Source organism: Colius striatus, chromosome 3, assembly GCF_028858725.1.
Source record: "Colius striatus isolate bColStr4 chromosome 3, bColStr4.1.hap1, whole genome shotgun sequence".
NCBI lineage: Eukaryota > Metazoa > Chordata > Aves > Coliiformes > Coliidae > Colius > Colius striatus.
In genome coordinates this window covers 45,082,258-45,110,137 of record NC_084761.1, presented here as the reverse complement: position 1 = coordinate 45,110,137, position 27,880 = coordinate 45,082,258, and the positions used below count along the sequence as shown (strand labels likewise).

General features: G+C 36.0%; 1 protein-coding gene across 1 annotated transcript in view; it reads right to left on the bottom strand.

The window, feature by feature from the left end:
• Positions 1–1,848: 1,848 nt before the first annotated feature.
• Positions 1,849–27,880, bottom strand: part of CENPE (centromere protein E) — a 35,384-nt gene continuing 9,352 nt past the window's right edge. Inside the window, exons 13-44 of the mRNA XM_061993340.1 lie at positions 27,671–27,829; positions 27,176–27,320; positions 25,847–25,941; positions 25,451–25,507; positions 25,202–25,369; positions 23,132–23,206; positions 22,765–22,887; positions 22,307–22,441; positions 21,523–21,700; positions 20,897–21,051; positions 19,593–19,907; positions 18,521–18,832; positions 18,155–18,313; positions 17,058–17,264; positions 15,904–16,188; positions 15,634–15,792; positions 14,507–14,728; positions 13,197–13,364; positions 12,780–12,992; positions 11,595–11,732; positions 10,519–10,719; positions 10,291–10,437; positions 9,738–9,950; positions 8,684–8,893; positions 7,867–8,076; positions 6,278–6,499; positions 5,447–5,650; positions 4,746–4,858; positions 4,104–4,201; positions 3,396–3,552; positions 2,698–2,957; positions 1,849–1,946 (exon numbers count right to left, since the gene is read on the bottom strand). Of these exons, the coding sequence (XP_061849324.1) occupies positions 1,849–1,946; positions 2,698–2,957; positions 3,396–3,552; positions 4,104–4,201; positions 4,746–4,858; positions 5,447–5,650; positions 6,278–6,499; positions 7,867–8,076; positions 8,684–8,893; positions 9,738–9,950; positions 10,291–10,437; positions 10,519–10,719; positions 11,595–11,732; positions 12,780–12,992; positions 13,197–13,364; positions 14,507–14,728; positions 15,634–15,792; positions 15,904–16,188; positions 17,058–17,264; positions 18,155–18,313; positions 18,521–18,832; positions 19,593–19,907; positions 20,897–21,051; positions 21,523–21,700; positions 22,307–22,441; positions 22,765–22,887; positions 23,132–23,206; positions 25,202–25,369; positions 25,451–25,507; positions 25,847–25,941; positions 27,176–27,320; positions 27,671–27,829 (5,601 nt within the window). The remainder of the gene's footprint in view (positions 1,947–2,697; positions 2,958–3,395; positions 3,553–4,103; positions 4,202–4,745; positions 4,859–5,446; positions 5,651–6,277; positions 6,500–7,866; positions 8,077–8,683; positions 8,894–9,737; positions 9,951–10,290; positions 10,438–10,518; positions 10,720–11,594; positions 11,733–12,779; positions 12,993–13,196; positions 13,365–14,506; positions 14,729–15,633; positions 15,793–15,903; positions 16,189–17,057; positions 17,265–18,154; positions 18,314–18,520; positions 18,833–19,592; positions 19,908–20,896; positions 21,052–21,522; positions 21,701–22,306; positions 22,442–22,764; positions 22,888–23,131; positions 23,207–25,201; positions 25,370–25,450; positions 25,508–25,846; positions 25,942–27,175; positions 27,321–27,670; positions 27,830–27,880) is intronic.

Below are 27,880 nucleotides of genomic sequence, written 5' to 3'. Positions count from 1 at the left end.
CAGAGACCTGTTGGAATATGCTCCTGTTTTTCAGCTCAACCACAAGAAAACTCTCCTACTAAAGAAATGCTCCAAGCAAGAAATAACTAACAACCCTCGAACTTGAAATTGATATAAAAAGAGCTAGATCTACATATACACCTTTTTTCTTCCAGAAGGGGGAAACAAGTCAGTTTAGTTCATTTATTCCAGCCCTTACCATTCTATGATTAGAACTTCAAAATGGAGCTAATGACAAATACTGGCAGCCAAAGGAAATAGCTTTTAATAACAGTGAGAAATCCCAACCAACCAACCCCAAAATAAAACAAAATACTCAAACACCAGCACTCTTTACTTACCACTGTTAGGAAATAAATTGCTTCTACATGCCTACGGGCTGTAGTAGGAAAGGAGACACTGCACTGCTGAACTTAGTAATGGTTTTTAGAACCTGTATAGTTTTGGCTAGCAAAATCTTTAAAAGCTGCCAAAATATATTTCATTGTAGAGTTACAGTAGCTGGCAGAGTTTTCAGCTATTCAAGATAAATAATTTATTCTTTGTTAAAGACCTCTGATGTACCTCCAACTAAATAATGCTTGTGTAACTCTTCCAATTCCAGCAACTGCTCAAAATCCAGGAACACATCCATGTAATCAGTTGCTTATCAAGTTCTGTAACCCAAAATGGAGTACTGAAGAGAACTAGCATAATTGAAAGCTTTATTTTATAAAACAAGGATGACGCTTTTGATGCAGATATCTTTCTTAGGTATGACACACTCATCTCACATTGATGATTTAATTCTTAGTTGCAAATTATGAGAGTTATGTTATAAGTGCTAAATTCCCATTTACTTGGTAGTGGAGGGCATGTGGAAAGTGAAGAGTCTTCACTTCTTTGAGTCTTCAAACATTTCTTCACAGAGAACAGCTCAGAAGAATTAAACAAGACATCAGTGACATCTCAGCACAAATAAAGTGATCGGCAAAAATATTTTTAAATACTTAGCACATGAAAGTTTATTGTAAAGACAGATTTTTTATACAAAACAAAAAGAAAATAGGTCTCACAATGCACATAAGCAGGTTAGTAAAATAGTCCATCTTGCAGCCCTGATCATCCAGTTTATTTTCCATTCACTGGAGTGGCAGAAGAGTGTCAGATCCATTGCTCACTATTAAAAAAAATCCAATACTCAACTTCAGATAGGAATGAGAAGTATACTGAAAGAGAATGCTAAAATTACAAAGTTGCTCTGGGCACCATAATTGGCTGAGCTACAGAAATATTGTAAGAGGATGAAAAAGAAGAGTCCATTATGTGCCCTATTAACAGAAGATCAGTAACTTTAGTTGCAGAGAGAGAGGTAAAAATTGTGGTGTAAATGCAGTTTTTGTAGAGTTTTTGTAGAGCATGGTATAAAAACCATCCGCTGAGAAACAAAAAGTATACTTCTTCCCCACTCAACAGCATTCTGAAGACACAAATATCCACCATCGAGAAGAGGGCTGTTTTAGAAATGACAGAATGAAGTTTAGGACTGAGCAGTTTCACAGATTTTTTTTTTTTCCCCTTCGACACATTATCTCGTCTTTCTTCGTCATCCAAGAAAAATCCACAAAAGCAGAATATCATCAGATCAGAAAGTTGTTGGCAATACAATGGCTTCTCCATTTTTGTTCTTGTATCTCAGCTTTTCCAGTTGTAGGAAGTGCCAACTCCAAGACAGGAAGGGATCTGCATGCCACCAAAGCTTCTCATAGTTTGTGGAAAAGGCTGATGGCTTCTGACCTGACCAATAATCTTCTGTATGCTCAGATTTTGGCTGTAGACACTGCAAAGGCAGTTTACAACAGGGCATTTTCATTGAGTGCTACAATCAGGGGCTTTATCTTTCTCTGCAGATCCAAACCAGCGCTTCAGATGTTCTTCAGAGGGTTCTATTCCTGCAGGTCCGGTATCTAGACAGCAGACAAGAACATTGAAATAACACTTAAACCTTCTCAGTCAGACAAGTAATAGGCATACAGCACTGAGTTGCATTCTTTCTGGAAGTCTGGCACTGATACCTGGAAAACTTCAACATGTCTGCTGGAGCCCCATGAAAATTTTTAAAAGCAAGTGTAATGGGGCAGTAGCAGTACTATGCTAGCACAGATCACTAGGAGACTTCCCCAGAAGTCACCAGGCCAGGTCCCAAGGAGGGCTGAGGAACAGAAGTTATTAAAACAGCTACTACTGCAGCTGGAGCCAGATGCCGATGAATCTGCCAGTCTACCATCTTGCAGTTAAGAAAAAAAGTTAGCCAGCAGTTAACTTTGAATAGTTTGGCAGAAGTCTGTGTTTAACCAATGTAAAGTTAAAAGGCAAATCAGTTTAGAGCATCATCTATCTAGTAATGATATTCATCTAATTAATTTTTTGAAGTCAGTCATCAATACTTCCACCGCAACAAGAAAAAAAAAGTTGTATAATCTTCAGGGTGTGAAGGACTTAAGTGGTTAGGTTCTGTAGAACATCTATAAGGTGCTTGACTCTGTGTGGTCAAGCCCTTTAACAGTCAGCTGAATAATCATTCAGGAAAATTGTGTTATGATGCAAGTTTCAGGCCTGAATACAGAAACTACAGAGCATTTACCCTCAATGCACAGACCACCTCTTATATTTTGCCTCTCTAAATCTTATATCGGACAAAACCACTGTGTTACATACCCGTTAGTGTACCCAAGCTGGAATTATCAAAGAAATTTGTTGGACAAGTCAGTGGCAGTGGCTTTGATATGTCCTGTGCCACAGTTTCCTGAGAAACAAGTTCCTTGGAGGGTGAAGGCATTTGCTCTTTAAGTGAAGATGACACTATCTTCCTTGGAGACCTTGGTACTGTGTCTCGAGTGGTTTCTCTTGATCGTTCTTTCCATTTTAGTGCTCTTTCTTTCCATTTTCTAAGTTCTTCTTTCAGTTGAAGCTCATTGCTGAAAACAAACAAAAAAACCCCAACTAGTATTTAATTAAGAAAAATTTAAATTGGTTCCTTTCAGTAAGGAACAATTCCGCTCCACAGACAGTTCCTATGTTTGCACGACAGACATAGCAATGCAAGACCATATCTGTATGTCTTCCTTTCAGAGGCAATTTTTAAAAAGTTTAAGCTAAAATTCCATCTAACATACAATTTAAGTACATCTTCAGCAATTTAAGAGATTCTTATGAAAGAAAGCATTTTAAAGTTCAAAAGTCATAAAGATTTACACGCAAAAAATCACTAGCGTTAAATAAAAGGTCCATGATGTGAACAAATCCAAAATTAATAACAATTGCTTCTGTAAGTCTCCCAGAAGGAAACATTAGCGACATGCATAGTTAAGTAGCAACAACTTATTTGACACGTTGTTGATCAGCTTTATACTTACCTTAGCAAGAGGTCATTTTGTTTCTTGAGGTGTGAGTTCTCTTTCTGTAGCTTAGCTTGTTCAGATTTTAGAACAAGTATTTGTGTGCTCTGCACAATACCACTGCCACCACCACAAGTAAGGGGTACTTGCTGAGGAGCTGCTTCTTCCAGCACCACTAGAAAACAGTTGTATACAGATGTGTACATAATTTGGAGAGTGCTTAAAATCAAGTCAATATATTTTTTAGCCTCTTCCTTCCTATGGTCTTATGTAAAACCTCACTAGGTTACAAATGTCATTACAACAGCTATTTTTTTCATCAACAAACACATCTCCCACAATTCACACTAGCAGGGAGAGTTAAGAAATTTTAAAAAAATCTTCATTGGATTATTTAGAGTAATAAGTTACAGTTCCAGTTATGTTATGAGTAGAACTTGCTATTCGTATGTGAAATCAGAGCAGTAAAACACTGCAACATAAGCTTACTCCAGCTGCAAGTCATCCCACTAGAAGTGCAAACATGGCTGAAGAAAGAAACACAAGAACTACTGTGATTCTATTGCAATGTATGTGCAGCTAGCATTTTACTTTCCATCTCATCTTCCAATGCATACAATCCTCCTCACACTCTTTGAGGTAAAAGTCTTGCATCTGGACTTAAACATTCATTTTTAAGGTTACACGTTTAAACGTGAGAATCCCATATATTTATCTTGAATTTACCAGAAACATCTTGCTCTTGCCGTGCTCTTCTCAGTTCTTCTTTTAGCTTTGCTAACTGTTGTTCTTGATGTTCTGCAAGAGCTTTATAATTAGCAAGCCTATATGGGTTAGGGAGGGAGGAAGAAGTAAAAAGTAGAAATCCTTAGTATAAAAATGATTACACTTGCAGCAGACCTAACTTGACTTCCAAATGAGCTATCAAATAGAAAACATATCTAAGTTGTACAGGCAAAACTACATAAACCTAGTAGTCACTTATATTTTAGGTAAAGTGCAGAAAATGAAAAGCTAGATTAGAACAATTCTCTGTGTATTCCTTCTCTCCAGTGAATTACAAAATGCTTTCAATTACTGCTTTCCCCTCACATTCTTTTGTCAGAACAGTTACTTCATTTATGGCTGAAGATGGGTTGGTTAAGAAATTTTGGTGACTATATAGGGAAGGAGTTTTGTAATCAACCCAAGCTACACATTATTTTTACTTTTTCTGGAATCTAGCTAAAACCTAGGACACCTAAACCTGAATAGTCACTTCTTATTCTGCAGGGTAAAAAAAAAAGAAACCAAACAAACCCACAACAGAGAAATAGAACCTAAGAAATAAGTAGCTGAGAGCTGTAACAAGGTAAAATTTGAACTTACTTCATATCAAAAGAGTTAGATTGTTTCATTCTTTCCATATCCTTTTTTACCAGTTGTGTTTTCAAATGATCAATTTCTTCTTTGTACAACTCAGCACCTTTCTCTAACTTTGCCTGAAAATAAAAGACTTGGTATGAAAAAAGGCTCGTTACTTAATGATATCATTAAGAGTTGCTTACTTTGTATCTTTACTATGATCTGCTGGATTCTGTAGGACAGACAAGACTGGGAGCAGGAAGTTATTTTTGAATAAGAATGCCCACATTACCAACTAGTACTATTGCCTTACTTGGCATCCTGACTCTGGCATATGACATACAATCACATCTTAGAAAGTTTTCCTGACTTTTTTGCAGCTTTAAGTTTGGGAATTTTTCAACTAGTATGAAAAATATATAATAGAGAAAAAAAATCAACTCATGCTTCAGTTTCAAGATTTATACTTTTTTAGAATATTTTAGAAGTGCATCACATACAAGGGATAAGTTTAGCTTACACCATAACATGGGTTCTATTTCTAATTTCGCCCCTGAAGGCTGCACTTGTAGAATGTGAAACTGCATGCTAAATAGGCCAGAGTAGAGTGTTTTACTCTAAGAATATAATATTCTAGAGACCCACGTTTCATCTACAGCTGTTCCTGAGCACGCTGTCTTTGACATCAGAGAAGAATGAGAAGAGTAAAGGGTTTTTGATCATACCTCAAGACTCTGATTCTTTGTTAAGGCAGTTTTGAGGCACTTCTGTGTCTCATTCAGTTTGGCTTGAAGTTGAGTGAGCTCACTTGTTGCCGTTTTTATTTCTATCTGTGCTTCTAGTTTGTTTATCCTGTCATCTTTCTCTTTGACTTCCTTTCCTACTTCGTTTATTACGTTTTCCAACTTCTGAATTTTCACTTCCATTGCCTATTAAGATATATCCATCAGTTACGAGTAGTTATGCCAAGAGATGTCATAGTAACAGCACATGGTCTTATTCTTAATGAAAAACAAAAACCCAAACCATACAAAGAATCCAACACTACAGGCTCTAGGGCAGCTCTTGGTGCCTACATTGGTTTCTGACGTCTTTTAGTATTCTGGAACACTCAAGTCTAAGAAAAAAATAGGACTTTGAACAAGGGTAACAGCAACAACGACAAAAAAGGACAGGGAGAAAGAGTCCTCAGTTCCTAGGTTTGAAGACAGAATTCTTCAGGTTCCACTTTAACATAGTAAATATCATATACTTAAAGGAAGCATCAAGGATATCAGACTACTAAAAATCAATACTTCAAAAACCAACGGGAACATTTCATATGTATTTCTAAACTGACAACAGGTACAGAAAACAGGTAATTAAAATAATCACATTACAGGCAAGAGCTCAAACTTTCACTTTGGCAATAGAAAGGCTACAAAATGAAGTGCACTCTGAGCCAATGTACTATGCGGCAGACTTACAGTTGCCATCAACCTTAATTTTCTTTCAGTTTGAAGTATTTTCACTTAGAAAACAAGCATCAAAACCAAGTTTTTATGTGAAACCAATACCTTTATATCTTGACCTGCAGCCTTTAATTGGTTATGAAGCCTGTAGTTTTCTTCTTTCAAGGCGAGACTGGCAGAGCCACCAGGAGCCAGTTGTTCTTTTAGAGTATTTAGCTCCTGAAGCAGCTCCTCACTTCTCTCTTTCATCTGTTTCAGTTTAACACCCCCACTTTCACGATAATGGGCAGTTCTGCCATCCAGCTCTGAAGAAAGTTGAAAGAGTACCTGAAAATAAGTTGTATTGTATAGACAGATTTAAAATAATTTTGGAATCATCTAGAAATAAGGTAAGTCAAGGAACAGGGAGCATTGTGGCCTGCAAGAATTTCACCTTCTTGTTTCAGTGTCCCATTTGAAGATGCTTTCTACCAGAGATGGAATCATTAAAACTCAAAGGACTGGTATAATTTCTGAGAGGGGGAGGCAGGAAAGGGCATAAGAGAAGGTGACCCGTTGCAAATTACCAGTAATTCTGCTGTAACTTACACACTATCATTACAGACTTCTTGAATGTCAGTAAGAAGAAACAAACAATCATTTGCAGAAGGTTCTTGCTAGAATATATTCTTTGACAAAAGTGACACGTGGACTATTCTAGAAACTCATATGCTTAACATATGAGTTATGCATAAAGGAAAACTTCACACTTTTCGGGAAATAACAATGTTATACCAGATTTTTTTTGTTTGGTTTAAGTTTTCATTCACATAATTGGTCTGTCAGGGAATTCTTCCAAAAAGCCTGTCAACATCGAGAAATCCTGAAGCAGTCACGACTGGCTATTGACTATACAGAAGGAACTTTTAAAAATAGGCTAAACTGAACAGGACAGAACTGAGTCACAACACTGGGGGAGTGATGGTGGTAAGCTCTTCATATTATTCTACTTTCTACTAGTATTGATCTGAAGTACAAACGGACTAGGAACTTTCAAGACACACCTATTAGGAAGTCTGTTCCTAGAGGCTAATCAGAAGGTGGTTCATTCTCTCCTATAACTTGTGCTTTGAGATATGTTTGATAAATTTAGCCAGAAAGATGAAATCTCTTGAATTCTCCTAATGATGCACTTAACTCTGTAAAACATATGGGTCGTCTTTACCAAAGAGGGCAAGAGGTAAGAAGAAAGGGAAAAAAGAAAGGCTGAACCACCCCTAGAGTAACTTAACTTTCTGAAATTAGAGAACTTGTGAAAATGGCTTAGTAGTTTTGATAAAGTTGGCTTCAAGAGCATAGAAAATCTTGTGGGCACAAAGCTTAGAAAAAGTGCCAAGTTCGGCAAGCAAAGCTCTAGAACAAGCTTGAACCTACTGTTTCCACAATTAAGTCGAATAATGCAAACAAACCAACCTTGCATTCATCAATTATCACCTACAAAGTCTTTTACTAAGCAATTTTCCAAGTTTGGATGCCTAAGGAAAGAAGACTTTAAAAATCATCTAAGTATTGCTACATCTAAAGTTAAGTATGAACAAAGTGAGTGCTGGTAATAATGAATAATCTTTAAGCAGCCTTTTTTGCATCTTTTGTTTTCAGAGGCATTTACAGAGTGCTTACACAAAATACATTTCTTAAAGGTGATTTAACTTTACCTTTACTTTAGGAGTCCAGAATTTAATGACCTGCAAAAGCCTTTCATTATCGTTCTTTAACTCTTCTTTAAGTTCCTCTGTATCACACTGAGTTCCTGAAAACGCTTCCCAGAACTGTGTAGTTTCTTTTCTAGCACTTTCTTCCTGCTGTAACTCTGCCTCTATGCAGAGAAGTTCATTTTCCATTTCTGATACATCTTTGAGAATGTTCTTTAAAAAAAAAAAAAAAAAGATGGCAATCTAGTTCAAATATCTGCAGGCTGGACTAGATGATCTCTAAAGTTCCCTTCCAACTCCTATCATTCTATGATTCTATGACTACCTTGGATAATTACACATCTCAATATACATTTTGCCCTCTTAGCTATTAATATTTGCAAGAAAGCTGTTTTAGCATTGAATTCTTGTATAAAATGAATTTTGCTACACTTTAATTACACCCTACTTGGAAAATGAGATGACAGTCTACATTCCTGGGGCTGGTGGGACGGGAAAAGGGGAAAAAATATGCACGTTAGTAAAAATTCTCTCATTGTTTTAAAAACCATCTTAGTACCAGGTAGTACATATTTTACAGAGCAAATGAGTAAATAACATTCCCACTATTTTATAACCTAATAATTCCACGTTGAGCCACTTTCTGAAACAGAATCTTCATATTATAGAATTAGTAGCACAAAAAATTTAATGAATTGTTTCCACCCCCTTAAGTGAAGTCTTAATAGAGAAAAGCAATTCTATAAGATTAGCACCATCCCTTTAGCCCATGCCTTGAAATATGCAAGTGTTTCTGTCTGAAAATTGTTTCAAATGGTACCTCTGCATCCAAATGCAAACTCTGCAGCAGTTCACTGATGTTTAACTCTTGAGAGGATATTTCATTCTGGTTGAAAAAAATCTTCTTGAGATACTGAATTTGAGCTTGCAGCTGATCTTGTTTTCTCTTTTCTTCAAGCAATTCCATTTCATGCTTGTTAACAGTACTATGATATTCTCTTTTCTTTGAACAAACACGACTAAACAGAAACTGTTGTAGAAGCACAATAAGCATTTATCAGTGAGTATGCTTTAAAATGGTACCCTGAAGCCACCTAAAATTTCATATAATTCAATCTTTACTCTCCATAGCTATCCAGGATAACTAAAACATGACTAAGAAAATCGAGGTCACATGTGCTGTACAGCAACGGCATGAGACTTTCAGCTGTGTAAGCATTTCTGAAGTGTGCTATTTTTTGTAGGCTCCTAAAAAAGGCCCAAAAGTCTAAAAATGCTCTCAATAGCCTTCCATGAATCTAGACTTTGAAAAGCTAAGTATTCTTTATTGTATTTATCGTGTCTTAGAGTTGTGAAAAGTGCAGGTGATCAACACTGTGATATTTTTCCCATAGATTTAAAGCTTTATTCCAGTTGAGATCACTAAGCATAGAAGTCGGAGATTTGAATAAAGTTAAAAGGTATCTATGGAAAAAAAGAAAAACATCAACACCTAAATACACTACATGAAGTTATGAAAAAAGCTCCCCTGGCATAGCCGCTAAGCTTCTTTTCTAATGTATATTTTGAGACACAAGTGACCTTGAAGATCATATCCCGTATTTTTTTTTTAATACTATATGTGGACTTTGCCCTCTTCCTGGGCCTTCCCCTCCCCACAGTAAGACGTTGATTAACTTCACTAAATAGTTACAGTTTCCCAGGATTGTAAAACATTTACTATCCATTTATTTTTCACAAGATAGATTCACAATAAAACCCTGAAAAAAACCCCGTAAGAGTACATAGAATCATAGTTGCTAATGTAGAGAGCTTATTAAAAACACCCCAAAACAATATGAAGCATCCACATATTCATCACTGCAAGTTGGTACCTTCAGTTTGTTCAACAAACTCTGGAGATGACCATTTATTTTCTCATTTTCAGTTTGAAGCCTTTTGACTTGTTTACTCTGTTCTGATGAAAGCCCAGTCAGCACCCCAGCTATCAGCGCTTTCTGACTGTTCAGTTCATCCCTTAATTTAAGAGACATTGTAGAGAGACATTCGTATCTCTTCCCCATATTTGGGAATTTCTCAAGAAGCTCCTAAATACAAGTGAAACAAATTCATTCAGTCACAGTTAAGTATGTATTCTGTATTACAACAGAAAAGTTAACAGGGCTAAGACTTCAGTTTTGACTTGCCACAGAAATATGCCCTGGACAGTAACAAAATAAAGTGAGATGTCTCAACTGAGTTCAATTTATGTTCTCAGAACAAGATGCACAGTCATTAAACAGAAACAGCAAACCAAATGATCTCATGATTCTTGCATCTTAGCAAGATATGCAAACACTTTTATAAATTATCTACAGAAGCAAGGTTTATGCTCCAGAACAAGTGGGTTAAGGTTTTTACACATATCCTTGAAATAAGCAAGTTTACCTTAATTTTCAAGGTTGTTTCCTTCAGGCTGTCATCAACCACCTGCTGTGCGTTATCCAGTGGGCTCACCTGAATGGATATATCATTCAGGTTTCTCTGTTTCAGTTGGGCTAGAGCATGTTCCAGCTTTGAATTTGCTTCAACACACTAAAATAAAAGCACACCTTTTAAGTACCATTCAAGAAAGGAAGTTATGAATAACTTAATTATGCAACTTGCAACACTAACCATCTCAGAATTTTTGTGCAATTCTGTCTTGAGCTGGTCCCGCTCAGTCCTGACATCCTGGAGAAGTTTCTGTAGCTCATCTTTTTCATGATTGAGTGCTGAGATTTGTTCTTGAAGTTGGAAAGAGTGACTAGTTCTTTCAGCCAATAACTGGTCTTTTTCACGTGACACACTATTTAGAGTCTCAGTCAACTGTTGAATCTAAAAATACACAGTAGAGAAAAAACAAGAATTAGGATGTGGTGCTGGTCTTTGTACTCCCCCAGGAAGTACTCGAATCAGCTGTGTCAAGTACAAAACAGTTTCCAGTAACTCTAAAGTTCACACTAAAAGCAGGAAAAGGTTAAAAATAATTTTGGTCTTAAAAATCACCCAGAAAAATAAATTAAAAGGAAGAGGAATAGCATGACACTCAAGAGAGCTCTACTTTAAGTCAGTTTTCAGCAAGAGGAAACAAGAAGGCAATTGACATAATGTCCACATCACAAGACAATCAAAGTATAGACTAGCCCTAGAGATGAGCAATAGAATCGTCTTTTTATCTGCTGTAACGAACAGAACAGTAACATATTTGCTAATATGAAGTAATCCTTAATTACTCTTTGATCTACAGACAAAGGAAGAGTTTGACAGGTAGAAAGTGAAAACTGTTAAAGAGTTGACAAGAGCTAAGTGCAAGACTTTCTAATTAACACATACAGTTTGAAAGTGTGCAAACCACCAAGGATTCCAAACCCACTTGATACTGTCTACACAGTGCCTTTTAGAGTCTGAATAAATAAATGTCTAATTACTGATCATTATATTAAACCCACATATGTTGGATAAATTGGTGTCCATTCTAATGGAGTGACTACCCTAAATGGTTACAAGGCCAAGTTGAGGATGCTATTTATAAAAATCACTAAAGAAACTTGTACAAAATTCTTTTATACATGCTAAGCAAGCATGAACATGGGCAAAGTGATGTGCTGAGAATGAAAAATTAAATAGGATCTTGTCTTGAGCAAAAGTTTAGCACATAAGTGCCAAAACATCAGAAGATGGAATAGGTACTGAAAATAAAACCTCCTCACCTTGTTTGTTAGGCTGTCCTCCAAAATCTCTGACCTCCTCTGAACCTTTAACAAACGTTCTTCCCTTTCTTCAGCTTTGATTTTCTCATTGCTGAGGAGTTCTTGTTGCCACTTCAATTCCTTTTCAATTTCAAGAATCTGGTGCAAAAATAGAGCAACATAAAACTAAGCTCTGAGGCAGCATGCAAATCTACCTCTCACACATCAGGCCGTTTATTATTTCACTGAAATCCGAATACTTTGGCACAAAAACCCCTTGATTTAGTTTGAGTACCTTTGGTTTGAATACAAGAAATCCCAAGTTTTGTCAAGTTTCTCCTTTCACTTAGCAAAGCTTGCCAATTAGCATACTGATAAGTCCTTAGTAAACAAGGAGACAAAGACACACTACAAACACATTTCTACGTATTTTCTGCAATCCCTGTTTATACACTGTTTACACAGTTGAATAACACAAAGTAGAGATGTAATTTGGTAGGATTCACGTCAAGAACTATCTAGAAATTATGACTCAACACAATTCTATGAGTTTTACTGTTGTCCATGCTGTTAAATTATAATAAATTTTCAGATTTTTATTTTCAGAAGATAGAACTTGCATTTCTTTAACTAAACTTCTGAATTTCCATTGAAGTTCAAGATTTACAGCAAGACAATTGATATTCAGAAACAGTCAAACTGAAAAATATTGGTAGTGAGAGTCAGGAGATTCTCCTCCCACCATAGTTAACTACACATATTGAAGCCATTATTCAATATCTGACCAAGGACTGCTGCTCAGTGGATACCACTCAGTTCACTTCCATTCACTGTTGTGAAGATATGCCTCATCCAGAAGAGAGTCAGGATTTGTTTCTGACACTTCTGTTTCAAAACCTACCATTTCATCACATTCATTAAAAAGTGCCTGTTAAGTGTTTTGGTAATGAAACTCATGCATTTTCTGGTTCCTCGTTTATTCCTACATAACTAACATGTATTGTTAACCTCAGATAGCATTTTCAAAAGAATTTACCTACATCTTCAAATACCATTCCACTAGACAGAAGTTAAAAGATGCCAATATTCTTCAGTCTGGGTACATAAAATCAATACTGGTAAAATATTTTTCAAGACAGGTCTAAAAATTAACCATCTTCTTGTTCCAAGCATGTAGTTATTACACTTCGATTAAAGATGAAGTACCTTATCAACACTCTCCTGTAGGTTAATCTGCAGTTTATTCTTCTCTGCTTGAATATCTTCCAGCATTTCTTGGAGTTGATCTCTCTCCTGTGCTAATAAGTCACACTGCTTCTGCAGCTGTTGAAGTTTACTGCTTTCACTCTGAGTCTTTTCATTCAGTTCTTGCAGCAGCTGCTGCCTTTCCTTTGTTGCCAAATTTAAGTCCTCATCCAGCTTGAGTACCTATTAAAAATATTTTTTAGGAAGTATGAAAATCAACACAGAACTCTTAGCAAACACTCCCCCTTCAGTTACTGTTACCATGACATCATCTATGGACACCAATAAGACAGCAGAAGTTATCATGGGTAAATACCCATTATTCTAATGAGTCTGTCAGGGAACATCCTCTAATCTATTTCTAAGGTTTCTTATTACTCTACTTGCCTTTTCTTTCAGTTTGTTTATTTCTTCATTTAGCTTTTCTTCAGTGTTTTGCAATTTCTCTTCTCTATTTGCTAGCATGTTCTTCTGGATATTAGCTTGCTCTTTATGGTGCCTTAGTTCTTCCTGTAGATTTTCCATTTCTGTCAGAACTTTTAAGGTCTGTGGAAAAAAGTATTACAGGGATGTTCACTCAATATGACTACGTTTTGCTTATCAGGAGTTAAGAACAATATGCCAAAGCATTTGAATTTGTAGGAGAAAAAGCTATCAGAATAATCAGTCTTTCACTAGAAAAACTCAAACCCCTCAGTTGTCATTCCACCATGCCTAGTTTAAAAACTACAAAGGTAATATTTAGAAGTAGTCTATCAATAAAAAAAGGAGGCAGAAGTAAACAAAAAAGGGAAAAACATTGTGATGGAACAGATTATGTAGATGACTAGTTAAAAAACCCCCCAATAGCAGAAAACCACAAGACAGCCCACTATAAAAGATACTCTTTATTCTTGTGGCAACTGCCACCAGCTACATAAAAACCAAAATGCTCAAATTGCTTATAATTACCAATTATAAAAATCTTTAGATTTCCATTTTTGCTCATTTTAGTTTTAAAATTAGGTAGTCTATACGTACTTATAAAGAGATCAGTAGTTGTACCTGAGATTTGCTAGAAGTTCCTATGAAAGATTTTCCATTTATCAAAATAAATTGCAGAGCTTGTCCTCGGAAAAACATTTACTAGACTTCCTTTTAACTTTCGAAATTTGTGGCTTAATTTCTACTATTTATTTTATTGTTTCCTACCGAATGTATTTGGCAGAAATAGTGTGTCACCATAAACATACTTATGTAACTACATGGAACACTGAAGTGACTGCTCTACCAGGAAATAAAGGTATCAGGAAGAAGAAACAGGATTTAGCTTTCTCTTTGTCAATCCAGAATGAGCTGAAGGAGAATTAAGCCCTTGGAGGTCAGAAAACCTGAATTACCTCTCTGATTCAGGCACTGCAGATGAAAGACTTAACAGCAACTTGGGGAGTGTTTGCCTGGCAGGTGGCAGATGCTGTGCCTAACCCAAGAGGCATGGTCATTGAAAGGGCAGGAAAGGGACAGCAAGAAGAAAAAGATTAGAGATTCCAAAATCCAGATTGCCTTAGTAAACTAAGGTTTTTGTTTATTGCTGCCACACACATGTGAAGGGACAGTAAGGGGTACTGAATAGCAGAAGGCTTCATGACTAAAGTGATTTAGAGTGGTGCAACCTGCCTTTAAAACTATGTAAAAGATTTTATACATACCGTCTCCTTGCTCTCCCGACAGTCAGCCTCTAACCGATCTCTTTCTGCTTTACAAGCATCTACCATTTGCTGTAGTTTATCTTTCTCCTGATGAAGTGAAGCAATTTGCTCGAGCTGCTGACAGATATGCTCTTTTGCTGTTCTTTCAATTTGTTCTTTTTCTGCCAGTAGTGTGCCATATTCAGAGGAGACACGAGTCAGCTTTTCAGTTACTTCAGTGAGCTGAAAGAACAAATAAGAATCAATATTTCTTGTAATCCCTAGCGTGGGCAGAAGTAATTTGATAGTTTGGGGAAAAAAACCCAAAAACAGTAATGTTCTAATTTATTAATTTCTGTTGTCCCAGTAATCAGGTTGCAATTAAAGAAGATGGCTATTGGATCATATTTCACAAGTACTATCGGTACATATAGGTCGTTAATTGGATTACTTTACAGAAGACACCTCCATTACTTTATTCCTATAGTAAGCAAATAAAAATCCTAAAGTTGTAGTAATTTTTTTTTGCTTGGAAGTCAAATTTCAGTGCTTCTCTCATTGGTAGACAAAAAGTGAATGCGTGAAAACCTACACGCCATTACAACTCCACAAAAGTCACTCCATTGTTGTACCCAAAGCTGATAGAAGACTAACACTTGGTAGAATCAAATCCAAAATCCACAATAGCTTCAGACATGAAAACAAGTAGATAAGAAATTTACAAATGTGGCAGGTTAAAGAATGATCTTTGAGTTCCTCAAATATCTTCAGTGACATGGCTAAAATACATATTATTAGAATGTAAAGAGCTTTAAGACTTAGAAAATGCATTGAGGTCAAAGAGCAGTATTGGTTCCAAATAGGATTCCACCATTCAGCACTAAGGTATATTTAGTTGTACGACAGTAAGGTTTCTAGTTTCCAGGTCGAATTGTGTTTCATCATCTTTTCACTGCCTCTGTTTCCATGGAATTCTTTCAAGAAGTGGTACAGGGGAAAAAAGAAGAGAAAGGGTAAGATGAAGGGAAAAAAAAACTTTCCAGTTTCATGATTACATTTACTGAACCCTTACAAATTGAAGTCTGCAGAGGACACAGGTTGCCAATCCTAACAGAACTTTTAGTTTACTTGACAAAACTGCATCTGACCTTCTGCTGCAGTTCATCACTGGTTTCCTTCAATGTCTCTTGTGCTTTCAAGAGTTGATTTTCTCTCTCTAAAATTCTTCCTTTCAGCTCAAGAATAGTCTCCTGATGTTGTTCAAGAGAGTCATGAACATATCTCAGCTCTTCCTGCATCTTTGAATTCTTTGGACACAACACAGTTAAAGGACATTAAAGTCTCAACAATATTTCCAAAATTCAAGATAAAAGTTCATTACAGCTATTACCCTAAAGGACTAGGATTATGTTTCTTACCATGCTAACTGTCTCTTGTATGGTTTCTCTTAGCTGGTTTCGCTCATTTTGGAGATTTTTCAGCTGCATTTTAAGGTTATCATCTTCTCTTTCTGTCATTGTGCTCACTTCCTGACAGTCACGCGATTTTGTAATACAATTTGTTCTCTCCATTTTTTCAGATTCTCTTTGACATTCATTAGCCTTTTCTTCTTCCATTTCATGCAGTTTCCTTTGTGCCTGACTCAACTTCTCTCTCAGAAGAAATAATTCTTGCTCCATAGATTTGTCTTGAATCTGAGGTGTCTATTTAACAGAGAGAGAAAAGTCAACACTTTTAAGGAAGTAGCTTTATAAGGAATTATCTGACCCTTGACAGGTTGATTACATAAACAGAAGCAAAGTTTTAAAGAAATTTGTAATTTTTTCAGATTAATAAGTTTGACTGAACTCTATACAACTTAAGTTTCTTCAAATAAGAGACAAGTAGAAGTAAAATTTGAAGAGAGGACTTATGAAGTTACCAGAAACAGAATTTCATAGCCATAGTTTAAGCCTGGGGCAGGGGTAGGGGGGAAATCCCAAGCAGACAACCTCAAGACAAAGAAATCAACAAAAAAGAAGCCCCACAAAGCAAACTAGAGAGAGTTTATGCATATTTCTAGTCTCAACAGGAGATAATGGTGTCAAGACAACTGTTTCATTGAAATTTGCGTACACTCCCCAATAAAACTTTGCAATGTGCATACACACACACACACACACTTTATATATCTGTGTAACACACGTGCAATCAAGCATGTCTAATTACAGAACATGTTGCCGGCAACATCCTTTTCACTGCCAGGAAAAAAGTCAGTTCTATCTATGCTTTGAAAAAGCAGAACCACTCTTCCCAGACAGGGAATTTTTAAGCTTCAGCTACTTATAGAACCACATCTGTGTGCAGATCAACTCAGAACACCATCATTCTGTATCAAGTTGAAATTTTATGTACAGAAAAATGTCTCTATACAAGAAGTGGAATACATTTCAAGTTATCAATAACAATTCTGGTGTTTAATGGTCTCCAGTTAAGTAGCAGGATCCTTTTCTCCCATTTGTTTTGCAAATTATTTCCACTCAATCAAAAGTTTAAATAAGCATTCTTTCCATTAAAGCCTTAGCATAATTACCAAAGTTCCTTCCTCATACTCTTCTCTTTTCAAATGTAAATTGTCCAGCTTATCCTTCAATAAATTGTTCTCTTGTGTAAGGTGAAATATTTGTTCCTTTTGCAGCTGAAGCTGATCATTTTCTCTACAGTTCTTTTCTGATTTTTCCTCAGCAAGCCGGTCTCTCTCTGATGTGATAATTTTTATTTCTTCTGCCACTTGTGATAACTATTAAAAAATATGATGAGACAGCATTTCTATCAATTCAAACCCAAATTAAATGCAAAGCTTCATTTTATTCATTCTACTATGGTATTTTTAACATCAAACCTCTGTAAACCAAACTAGAAAAACTCCAGAAGCAAGTCTTTGGCCTTTGTCTCCTGTTCTGTTTGAAATGCTAACTTTTTAGCAGTCTCTTCTGTAATATGGGCCAGATTTTAGCTAGAAACAGCCTGAGAGAAAAAGCCAAATAAGAATCACTTGTTGGATTATTTTTATGCATCCCTTTCAAAACATGCAAACGCTGAATTGACAGCCATTGACTTACAGGGTCTGGCAGCAACAAAAATCTCTTCGTACATACTATAGATTCTCCCACCAGAGAACCTGCCCTACTAAATCAACTGTGTAACAAACTATTCTCAGCACCCTTTGTCAGTTTTTGAAAAAACTGACATATTTTGAAAAAACAGGTATATAAACAGTGTATCAGCCTTCTGCTGTATGATAGGAACTCAGCTGCAATTTGCAACTCTGTTATACCTTCTTGGGGACTGAGTGTTAGAAACCATCAGCCTCATTCCTACCTATAAGTAACCCTAATCTCTTCTTCCATTTGCCATCTAATGCTACCACTCAGGTTTACAACCTGTTAAGCAAAGGTTTATCAGAGTGCATATTACAGCTTGAAGCTCTACAGAAATACATCAGTAACGGGTAAAGACTTGATCAGACACTAAGACTTTCTTACCCACATTCTACTGACTACCTAGACATTCTACGATTTGTTAATGACAAACAGAAGAGAATGTAAGCAGACTCACTAGGCTTGTTTTCACAGTGTTGAAAAATACACTAAAAGCACTTTTATTCTCAATTATTACGTGAAGTTTTACCTGTATTTTGAATTCTTGAATGGTTTTACTTAATGTCTCCTCAACACTTAGAATCTGAGATTCTTTTTCAGAAATACTTTTTTCCAACTTCTTGACAGTGTCCTGGGATTGCTTGAGAGAATTCTGTGTATTTCTCAGTTCTTCATGTGCCAAAATGTTCTTCGTAATAAAAGAAAATTCACAAAAGAGAATTCATTTTTTTTGGCAACAGAAGTAAACCCTTTGATTAACAAAAAAAACCCGCCCAAAAATACAACCAAACCCACACAAAACCTCACTCCCCTGCTTCCCTATATTGTTCAATATAGTTCTTACACTCTTCCCCTTAACGTGTATGGTCCATTTCTATAAAAGTAGAATTCCTACCATTGAAACAGTGTCTTTTATATCCTCTTGGAGTTGATCTCTCTCAGTTTGCAGAGACTCCTCTCTTTGCTTCAGGTAATCTCTTTCCTGGATTAGAGTTTTTATTTCTTCCTGACATTCAGTAAGCTGTTGAAGAACTGCCTGGATCTCAGAATCCTTGGCCTCCAGTCTCAACTCTGTAATCTTTTCTTGCTCTTTCAATTGCTCCATTTCATTTAACTTCTGCTGAGTCCGAATAAAATCTTCTCTTACCTCAAGAAGTTGTTTGTGTTCTGCTGTCTTTTCTTCCAGCTCCTTCATTTTGCTAGAGAGCTTGAGTTCGTGAAGGAAAAAAGACACTTTCATTGTAATGCAAAGCTGTGTAACGTGAGCATGTTCTCACAGAATCTTATGAGAGAGATGCTAGCTTTCAACAAGAGGCTAGGAAGTTCAGCATTTCCCTCAGGTGACTGTTTATATTCTTGCTCTCATTAAATAAGCATGTTTATGGAACCTTCCTGTGGTTTGTCCTTCACAGTAAAAACATACACCACAGATGGAACTGTGGCCTAGCTGAGAAATTATCAAATTAGGAGTTATCAAATCTACAGCTGGAATATGGCAGACAAATCAGTGGCAAAAGCTTTGCCCAAGTATGTGTCTCTAGTTCTTTTAATTCCACCCCCCTTTCCAATTCAGTTTATGCATTGATTCTTTCTGGTTTTAAAGATATTCTATTCTAAATGAGGAAACTTTGACTTTAAGTAGAGTGGGTCATTAACAGCATATTTTAAAAAAAATGAATAAAAATATAACTCAATGGGGAAAAGAATGAAAAGGTCAAGTACAGGAGAATGTATAACCTGGAGAAATGTGTGCATTTATTTGCCAATGAAGAACGAGTCCACTGAGCTGCATAACCGTGCAACCTTATATACCTAGTATAGAATAAGGAATGTCTACTTATGCCAGAGGAATTTCCATGACACTGCTATTTATACCTTTAAGACTACTCAAAAAGTTGGGTTTTTTTCCTATACTATGAATGAATTCCACGTGTCTTATCTGTAAACAGGAGCAACCTGACACTGACCTCTAATTCCATTTTGTCCAAAGTTGTTCTAGACTCTTCTGCTTCTTTAGATAGAGTATCTATTTGGAGCTTCATTTGTTCATTGTCTTCTGATGCAGCTACATATTTTTGCTGTAGTTCTTCATGGAGCTGTTTAAGCGCTACATATTCTTGATCAGACTTCATATATTTAAGTTGTGTGTCTGCTAGGTTGTCTTTAGATTTTCCAATTTCTTCAGTCATGTGTTTAATTTTAATTTCATTATCAGCTACTTCAGAAAACAGCTTTTCTCTTTCCAATTTTAATAAACGTAGCTCCTCACATTTTTCAAGAATCTGGCAAGAGAAAAACAATATTAATAGCATTTTATGAATCAGTATTTGTCATAGCTGTATAATAAAAAACATGTTCATATGCAGGATATAGGATATAAAGTACAGGCAAACACACAGCACAGTACATTAGGTTTTGCTTTGTTGGGAGGGAGCTATCTAGCAAACAATCCGTCAAAGAAAAGCAAGACAGACAAGCCTCTTCCGAAACCTTAACATCTTTCCTCTAACTCGTTGCATGTTCTTTAAATATTTCCTTTTTCCTACATTTGATCTAGGACCGGACTTATACTTCTACCTAGAACTCCTAAACTGAATATTTAGGTGCATCAATACTTTCTTCATGATACAGAGTTTACAGAGTTGTTAACATCTCGTTAAGTTTTGTTTATTAGTGGAAGTAGACTACTGGAAGCATTTGGAACGTCTTGCAAAGCATTCTTGTGTTTGTGATATTACTTGCCTTGGCTAATTTTCACTGCACATACTCAGCAAGTACTTAAGAATAAAGAAACCTAGAAAATGCTTGAAAACAGATGCTTTAGATGCAGTTATAGCCAACGTAGTCTACTAAGCCCTGACGTGTCAGGAAATAAGTAAAGTTTCCTTACAAGTTTTCAAGAATTTGCAAGTTAAATCTCTCACTTGTTAAGAAGCAGTTCTGTTAAAAGATCTTGAAGTTTTCTCTTTGCTTGATCAGACAAAAGCAGTTCTATAACAGTAAACCAGGATCAACCACCATTATACATACCCATAAAGTTATAAATGGTGACCAAGGCAAACCAGCAGGGAAATGCAGAAATTCCTGATCTGTTATATTAGATTTTGTGACTAAACATATGAACTTCAAATTTATTCCTCGGTGCAAACACTTCACTCAGTTGTAAAATCTCAGGTTATTTGATTCAAGCCAACTTTTGGCTTTAAAACTTTACACCCAGGTCTCCACTAATACATTACCAGCTAAGTACAAAGAAAATTTTTTTTCTTACCTCTTTCTGCTGTATCTCAACAGTATTTGGTAAAGACTGAAGTTCTGATAGTTCATTTACTTGCTTTTGCAGAAGTGCATTCTCTTTCCATGCATTTTCTAGTTCTCCTTTTAAGTCATCTGCCTTTTTTTCCAGATCCACCAGAGAGAGTAGATCTAGAGAATTAACAAGTTTAAATTAATAAGAGAGTGTGAGAGAAGAAAAGCATGTCTTAGATTAATCAGCTTTATAATGCTTTCTGGATGTCAGTGTAACTCTAGAAGAGTATATTTTACTATGGTCAACAACTAAAAGAGGAAAGTACAGGTCTGAATTTGGTCATCACTTATTAGGTTGACATCCAGTTTATTTTAGATTCTCCCTGACAGCCTTCATTAACTGTCTTTGGACAACATATTCCATAAATTACATTTTCCCAAAAATAGTTCAAGACAATGCTAAAGCGGTTACTGTGTGCCAGCAATACCAGATACTCTGATATTTATATAGACAGAAGATCTGAAAACTTGAGAAAACAAGAGACAAAAATCCCCTCTATTCCCTCACCATTACAGGGAAAAGGGAAGAAAAAAAAAAAGCCAGCCAATTAACCAAAAAAAATCCTTCCACACCACCTGAAACAGTACCTTTTGGAACTTTACCCTCCATCAGTGAAGTTAGCCTTGTGTTTTCTTGAAATACAGACTGCAACTCTTTCTGCAAGTCAGCTTGCATTTTTTTGTAACTGGCTTTTCCTTCTTCTACTTGGTTTTGATAGAACTGAACATCTTTTTGCATTTGCTTGTAATTATTTAAGAGTTCATTCTTTGGAAAAACAAAAAACACATGCAATTCACACACAAAATAAGTCTACCTGCTGAACATTTAAATACTGCAGTTGTCACATTTCCTGTTGTCACTCTGAACAACTTGTTCTGCCATATTTATCAAGGCCAAAGCCACAAATTAACAACTCCCTTCCTGTCAGAATCCTTTAATAAAAGAACCTTAGAGGTCAGGGCCATAACTGCTTTCATGATTTTTTTCTTTACTCCTTCAAAGCTCAAAGTAAGCTCCATCCCATTTTTGAGTTCACATCTCTTAATGTGTTTTGCTCTCTGCTAAAATAAGGTTTCGAGTCTTATGCCCTAGAAACTCTCTAGAGACTGTTCGCTCTCTCTCTCGACTGGTAAACTTAAAGCTAAATCACTCACTTCTGTGGAAGAAGGCTCTGTATTCTTTTTGTCTTTCTCCTGAAGATCCATTTCCCACGAATTCCGTAATAAAACATTACTTGGAGCACAAATCATTAGCTTTCTTCAAATACTCTACATCTCGTCTATTATCGATTGCCTTCCTCACTACTCTGGGAGCAGACAGGCCCTTAACAGCATTTTGTACAGGTATAAATGCCATTTAACAAGTACTTGCCATCTTTTCCTTCATCTCCAAATTTTCAGTTCTGAGAAAAGCAGCTTCTTTTTTGGCATCCAAAGCTATGGTTTCACTATCTAAGAGTGATTTATTCAGCCGCTGAATTTCCTCAATTAGTTTATCAGAATCTCCCTGAAAAAGACAGACGAACATTCGAAAAACCTTAAACCATATAAAGCAATAATAGAGCAAACGTGTTCATTATGTTAGAATCTAAATACAGGCTCAGAAAATGTTGTAAATTTACTCTGAGAGGAATAGTAGCAGACTCGTTTGAGAGATGAGACAGAGAGCTTTACTTCAGAAGACTTCTGCATGATAATGTAGCAGTTTCCATTGTAAAATTAGCTTCATAAAAGAAGTTTCCTAAAAGTGGTAGGGAAGCAGACTTCCATCTAACTCACCTTCCACAAAACCAAAGCCATCTTTCAACCTAGCAGAAGACTCAAACTTACCACTGAAAAAGATGTGTCTTTTTTTTCAGTCCTTTCTTTCTGCAATTCTTCCACACGATTCTGCAATATCTTTATTTTGTTTTCTTTCTCTTTCAGCTGTTCCAATTTGGAGTTCATTTCTGCCTAAAGATTGGAGAATAAAGGGGAAGATTCCAGCAACCAGTTTGGTTTTTCAGGTAAGAATTAAAACCTGCTTTGTACATGGTAAGCACTCATGGGCTTTAGATATTCTTCTGTTAACTGGGAAGACTAATCAGAGCCCAATGATGTCTACGTTGTCCTCACTGGATACAGTATTTAAAAAGATAAACAAACCAAGCACATTTCATACAAGTCTTATTGCATGTAAATTCACGGACAGGCTCACCTCAAGTTCCTCATTGTACGCTTCAGCATTTGAAACTACATTCTTTAAGTTGGCAATTTCATGCATTAGCTGTATCTGTGGGGCAAATTGAAGCAAAATTGCAGAGGATGTTAGAAAGCACCAACACCAGTAGTTTTAGTTGCCAACACCATGAAAATAAGGAAGGTCTATTTTATGTTGTCTTTTCTATTAGTGGGCAAACCATATATATATACACACATGCATATCTAGACAAACACAACAGCAAGTTGCAACATATTCTCTCATATGAATTCATGAGATGCAAAGCTCTGGTTTAGTTTACCATTAATTAGAAAAGACTCAAGTACAATTTCATCTGCAACAGCTTGAGAAGCAAGAGCAATGTGATAAAAGCAAGTAACGCAGAAATTGTACAGATACGGCAATTCAAATCCTAGTCATGTTATGCAGCTTTTTGACACAGTGGAGATATTTATGATTTAATCTGTCACTAATAAGAATGAGGAGGAGCCAAAGTTGAGGTAAAGCAAGCCATGAGCACATTCCGTGCCCTCCTCTGAAAGGAGGCACAAGTAGTAGACTTCTAAAATTGAAGAACTCTCTTCTTTTGGTCTCTGTAGCCACAATCTTAAAATCAGAGGGTGGTTGTAGAAGATATGGTACAATACTACTGTCAGAAATAATTTAATGTCATATTCAGACTAATAGAGTTGACCTGTATATATTTGCAATGATATAAGTTGATGGACTTCAACTAATGTATTTAGTGAAGTATATGATCTTTCAGTATTGCTGTAATTAATCTGCTACATGGGTATCAAGCAACACATTTTATGGACTGTTTTCAAACAGATCTCAAAACATGAATCTTTCAAAAAGCAATTCTTCTAATAGAAACTACTTCAGAACATTGCATCTGTTATTAGATACACAACAGCTATGCAGGGAAAACTGAGTATTTGTTAAATGTTGGCTGATAAGGAAGATAGTACAATTTGTCTAGCATACAAAAGGTATTCTAAAAGGCATCTTAAACCAAATGGATCCCAAATAGATTTAGCTTGTATTTAAGAGTCATTGATCTTCGCAACAACAAAAATCTTGTTAAATTGTAGCCTGAAACACTGCCAAAGGATGTAACTTCAGCTTCAACGTCAGTTTTTTGGTCAGAGGATAAACAGACTAGCATGTACAAGTAATCTCAGAGAAGGTATCAGGAAAGAAATGGAATAATATATCCATATCACAATATCTTGAGCTGTTATTTTTGGCGTTTGGGTTTTTTTTTGGTAGTGCTTTTTTGTGCTGTGACTTATTTCATGCTCTGGCTCTTGGGCAGCTAGAGCCCAATATAATACAAATTTTAGGTTACAGAATCAGAGCATAAAACATTTGGGCAAACAAGGTACACCTCTGCTAAAAGCACAGGGAGGTGAACAGAAATGAAAGTCAGCATTTCCTATATCAGAAGTTATCCAGAAAGTAGGTTCACCTTTTCCAACTTCCTGACACAAAATACATTTTCCACAGATATTACTATTCACACTATTATTTTCAAATATTGAATTACCAGATTGAATATGTTAAAAGTTAATGTTCACATACTTCAATGGAGTATCAAAAACTGGAGCTGTCTTTAATATTAAAATAAGATGTTCTGCACAAGAAATATGGGAAATATGTTTTTCTTTAAATATGTGAAATATGGTTTTGCAAACTACTTAACTTCAAAACAGTTCTAAAATGTATTTACACAGCAAAACAACACCCTCTTGCAGAAATCTAAAGTGAAATTCAGATCATGCATATATAGAAACAGAGATGCATATATAGAAACAGAGATGCATATATACACACAAGTATATGTTTAGGCAGACTTCAGTATCCAACTTTCCCAAACTGTAAGTCTGAATTTTACACTGAGTAAATCCAGTTTAAATCCTGGGTTCATTCAATCTGTCACTGAATATAGTTTATAACACCATCAGTTTGTGAATCAACATCCAAGTATACGTACACTGAACAAACTCCAGGAAACATTTGAGCACAGAGAACTCTTATCCCTCTATTTATTTCAATGCAGCATACCTCATGATCTTTTTGAGTTTCTTTTTCCAATGCTTCAAATTCATCCATTTCTACTTTTTCCTTCAGTTTATCCTTCAGTTCATTTATTTCTGACTTCAACTGCTCATTTTCCAATACTAGATTATCAAAGTTTACTTGCAGGACGTTGATCTCATTTACAGCAATATCCTAAAGAAGCAGAACAAGGAACTTTAGAAGTTGTTCTTGGAATGTTAAGTCTTATTTCAAAACAACACAGAACATACTTACCTTTTCTAGTGCTAACGCTTCACAGAGTTGCACAGATTCTTCAAAGTCTCTTTGAGTCTAGGAAAAAAAAGGAACATCCCTGTCAATTAACTGACTACACAATCAAGCAAGTCTAGTATTACATCCTCTGTTGCTTGTCTTTTCACCACTAGTCCTGTTTAAATACCAAAGCTTACTGGATCCTTTGCTATAAAACCATAGTATCATAGATCCTCTCCATAAGTTCAGAGAGATGACCATGAGATGTACTTCCTATCTAGTTATAATAATTCTTCAGACTGTATATAAAACTTCTAGAAGAGTAATGGTGTTCTATAAAAGAGTAGAGCTGATCTTACTGAGAAGTATGTAACGTATATGCATGTATTAGACGACCAAAATAGATTCTGATGTTACCCAATTCATGTTAGGTCCAGCAGTCCATTCTGTATCCAAAATGTGGTCAGAAACCCTCAGACATTGGTTGTCGTCTGCAGAATTCTCTAACAAGGCTGAAAAAGAAAAATGTATTTAAAAATACAGAGTAGCAGTAGATTTTAAGCTGGACATCCAGAACTATTTTGTTAAAGTTTATACCATTGGAAACAATCACTCAATGGCAAAGATGTAGCACACTGAGCAGGACCTCTGACTGCCATTATTTTCTCTTACGAACAGGAAAAACACAAGTCCAGTCCCTACACTTATGCTGACCGCTATCCCACAAGGTAATGAATACTAAACCAAATCAAGAATACAACCTTAATTACAGACTAGGAAAAGTGTTTAATGTCAAGGAAAGAGCCACTTAAGAGTATCAAGACTTAAAGAAAAAAAAAAACCCTGACAATATATACATAAGCAAAAAATGAGAGGACAGGCAATAAAAGTGTAAGAAGATTAAATTCAGCAACAATACTGTGCAATTATCACATCTTCAACTTACTTTGCCTGTCTTTCACACCTCTAGTAAGTCCTTGAATGTTTTTGGATTCCAAATATCCAATTATTTCAGCAATGACTTGATTTTTGTCTAGGACTTGGAAACTTCACAAGCACTTCCTTCTGTCACATTTCCCACCTTTCCCCCACACATCCTTTCTTAGGGGTGAACGTGATTTGGACGGACAGTCTCTACTGTTCACTACTTTTACAAAAGTGAGGGGTTGAGGCAGGCTGCATGGCAGAGGTATTTGCATGCCATGGCTCCTACCTCTCGTTTTAACAAGTTTAAAGCTTAATATCTAGAACAGGACAGGGTGGGAGGTGATAATGACAAAAAGTAACCTCCTTGGACAGTGCGTACAGGTACATTTGGTTTTATTGTTTTTTGTGTTGTCTTTCTGTTCTGTTTGGTTTTAGGTTTTCTGTGCTACCAGACCTGTGGCCTTTCAGAAGTTAAAGTAACACTTGCAAAGTATCTGAGACAAACATTACTTCACCCACTTTTTAAACAAAATTGACCTTATTTCCAGCATAAGAACTGCCAATGTTCTTCCTTCCTGTACTTCCCTTCCAGGTAGCATTCTTTGCTGGCAGAAAAGTACATTCTTTATGGGCTACAGGTAATTATTTTAAAACTGGGTTCATGGAACATAATTTGAGTAGTACAGTGCCAAGTATTTGTACCTTTTGTATTGACAGCAAATGAATTTGCTTTTTAACTTTTATTTATTAAGAGGGGATTATTTCTCATCCCAAAGCTGCTTTGCAGAGTTTCCTTATTTTTTTCCTGGAGATACTTACAGTCTTCTATGTTTGGTAGTGAGGACAGAGACATTTTCATTCTTTTTGTTTCAGATGGCCTTGGTTTTTCAAAGTCTTCAAAATAGCTCACATTTGCCTGGTTTATTTTACCAGGAGCCCAAGTAACTCTTCTTTTTCTCTTGGCCTTAAAAAAAAAAAAGAAAAAAAAAAGGCATTTACAGAAAAAAGTGATACCACCAAAGCAGTAAGTAGAGCAGATACTGCATTAGGCTAATGCTATAACACTATCACACCTAACTAGACAGTGTTTTGAATTTTTTTCAAAATTAAACTACAGCATAACAATTTGAAAGCAAAAGTCTCTGCAGAGTCTGTTCACTGCAAGGCAACATTGAGATGATACTCAGAAGTTATCTTGGAAGTTTCCCCTTTAACAATAAGAACAAACATGAGAAAATTGCTTAGCCAACTTACTCTTTGTTGTCAATATAACCCTACGTATTTAATATTATAAGCTCTAGAACAGATGCTTACTTTAGTATTTCCTTTTGAGGAAAAGGAGGTAGAAGTCACCAGCATCTCAGTTAAGTTTCGTATCCTGTCTTCCTGTACTTTTTGAAGAGAATTTTTTTCTTCCAACAGCTGAGCCAATTGGTCTTTCTCCATTGCATGAATTTGAGTCTTCGAAGACACCTTCCATAAAGAGAATATTAATCAAACGGACATTTTAAGAGCATAAACTAC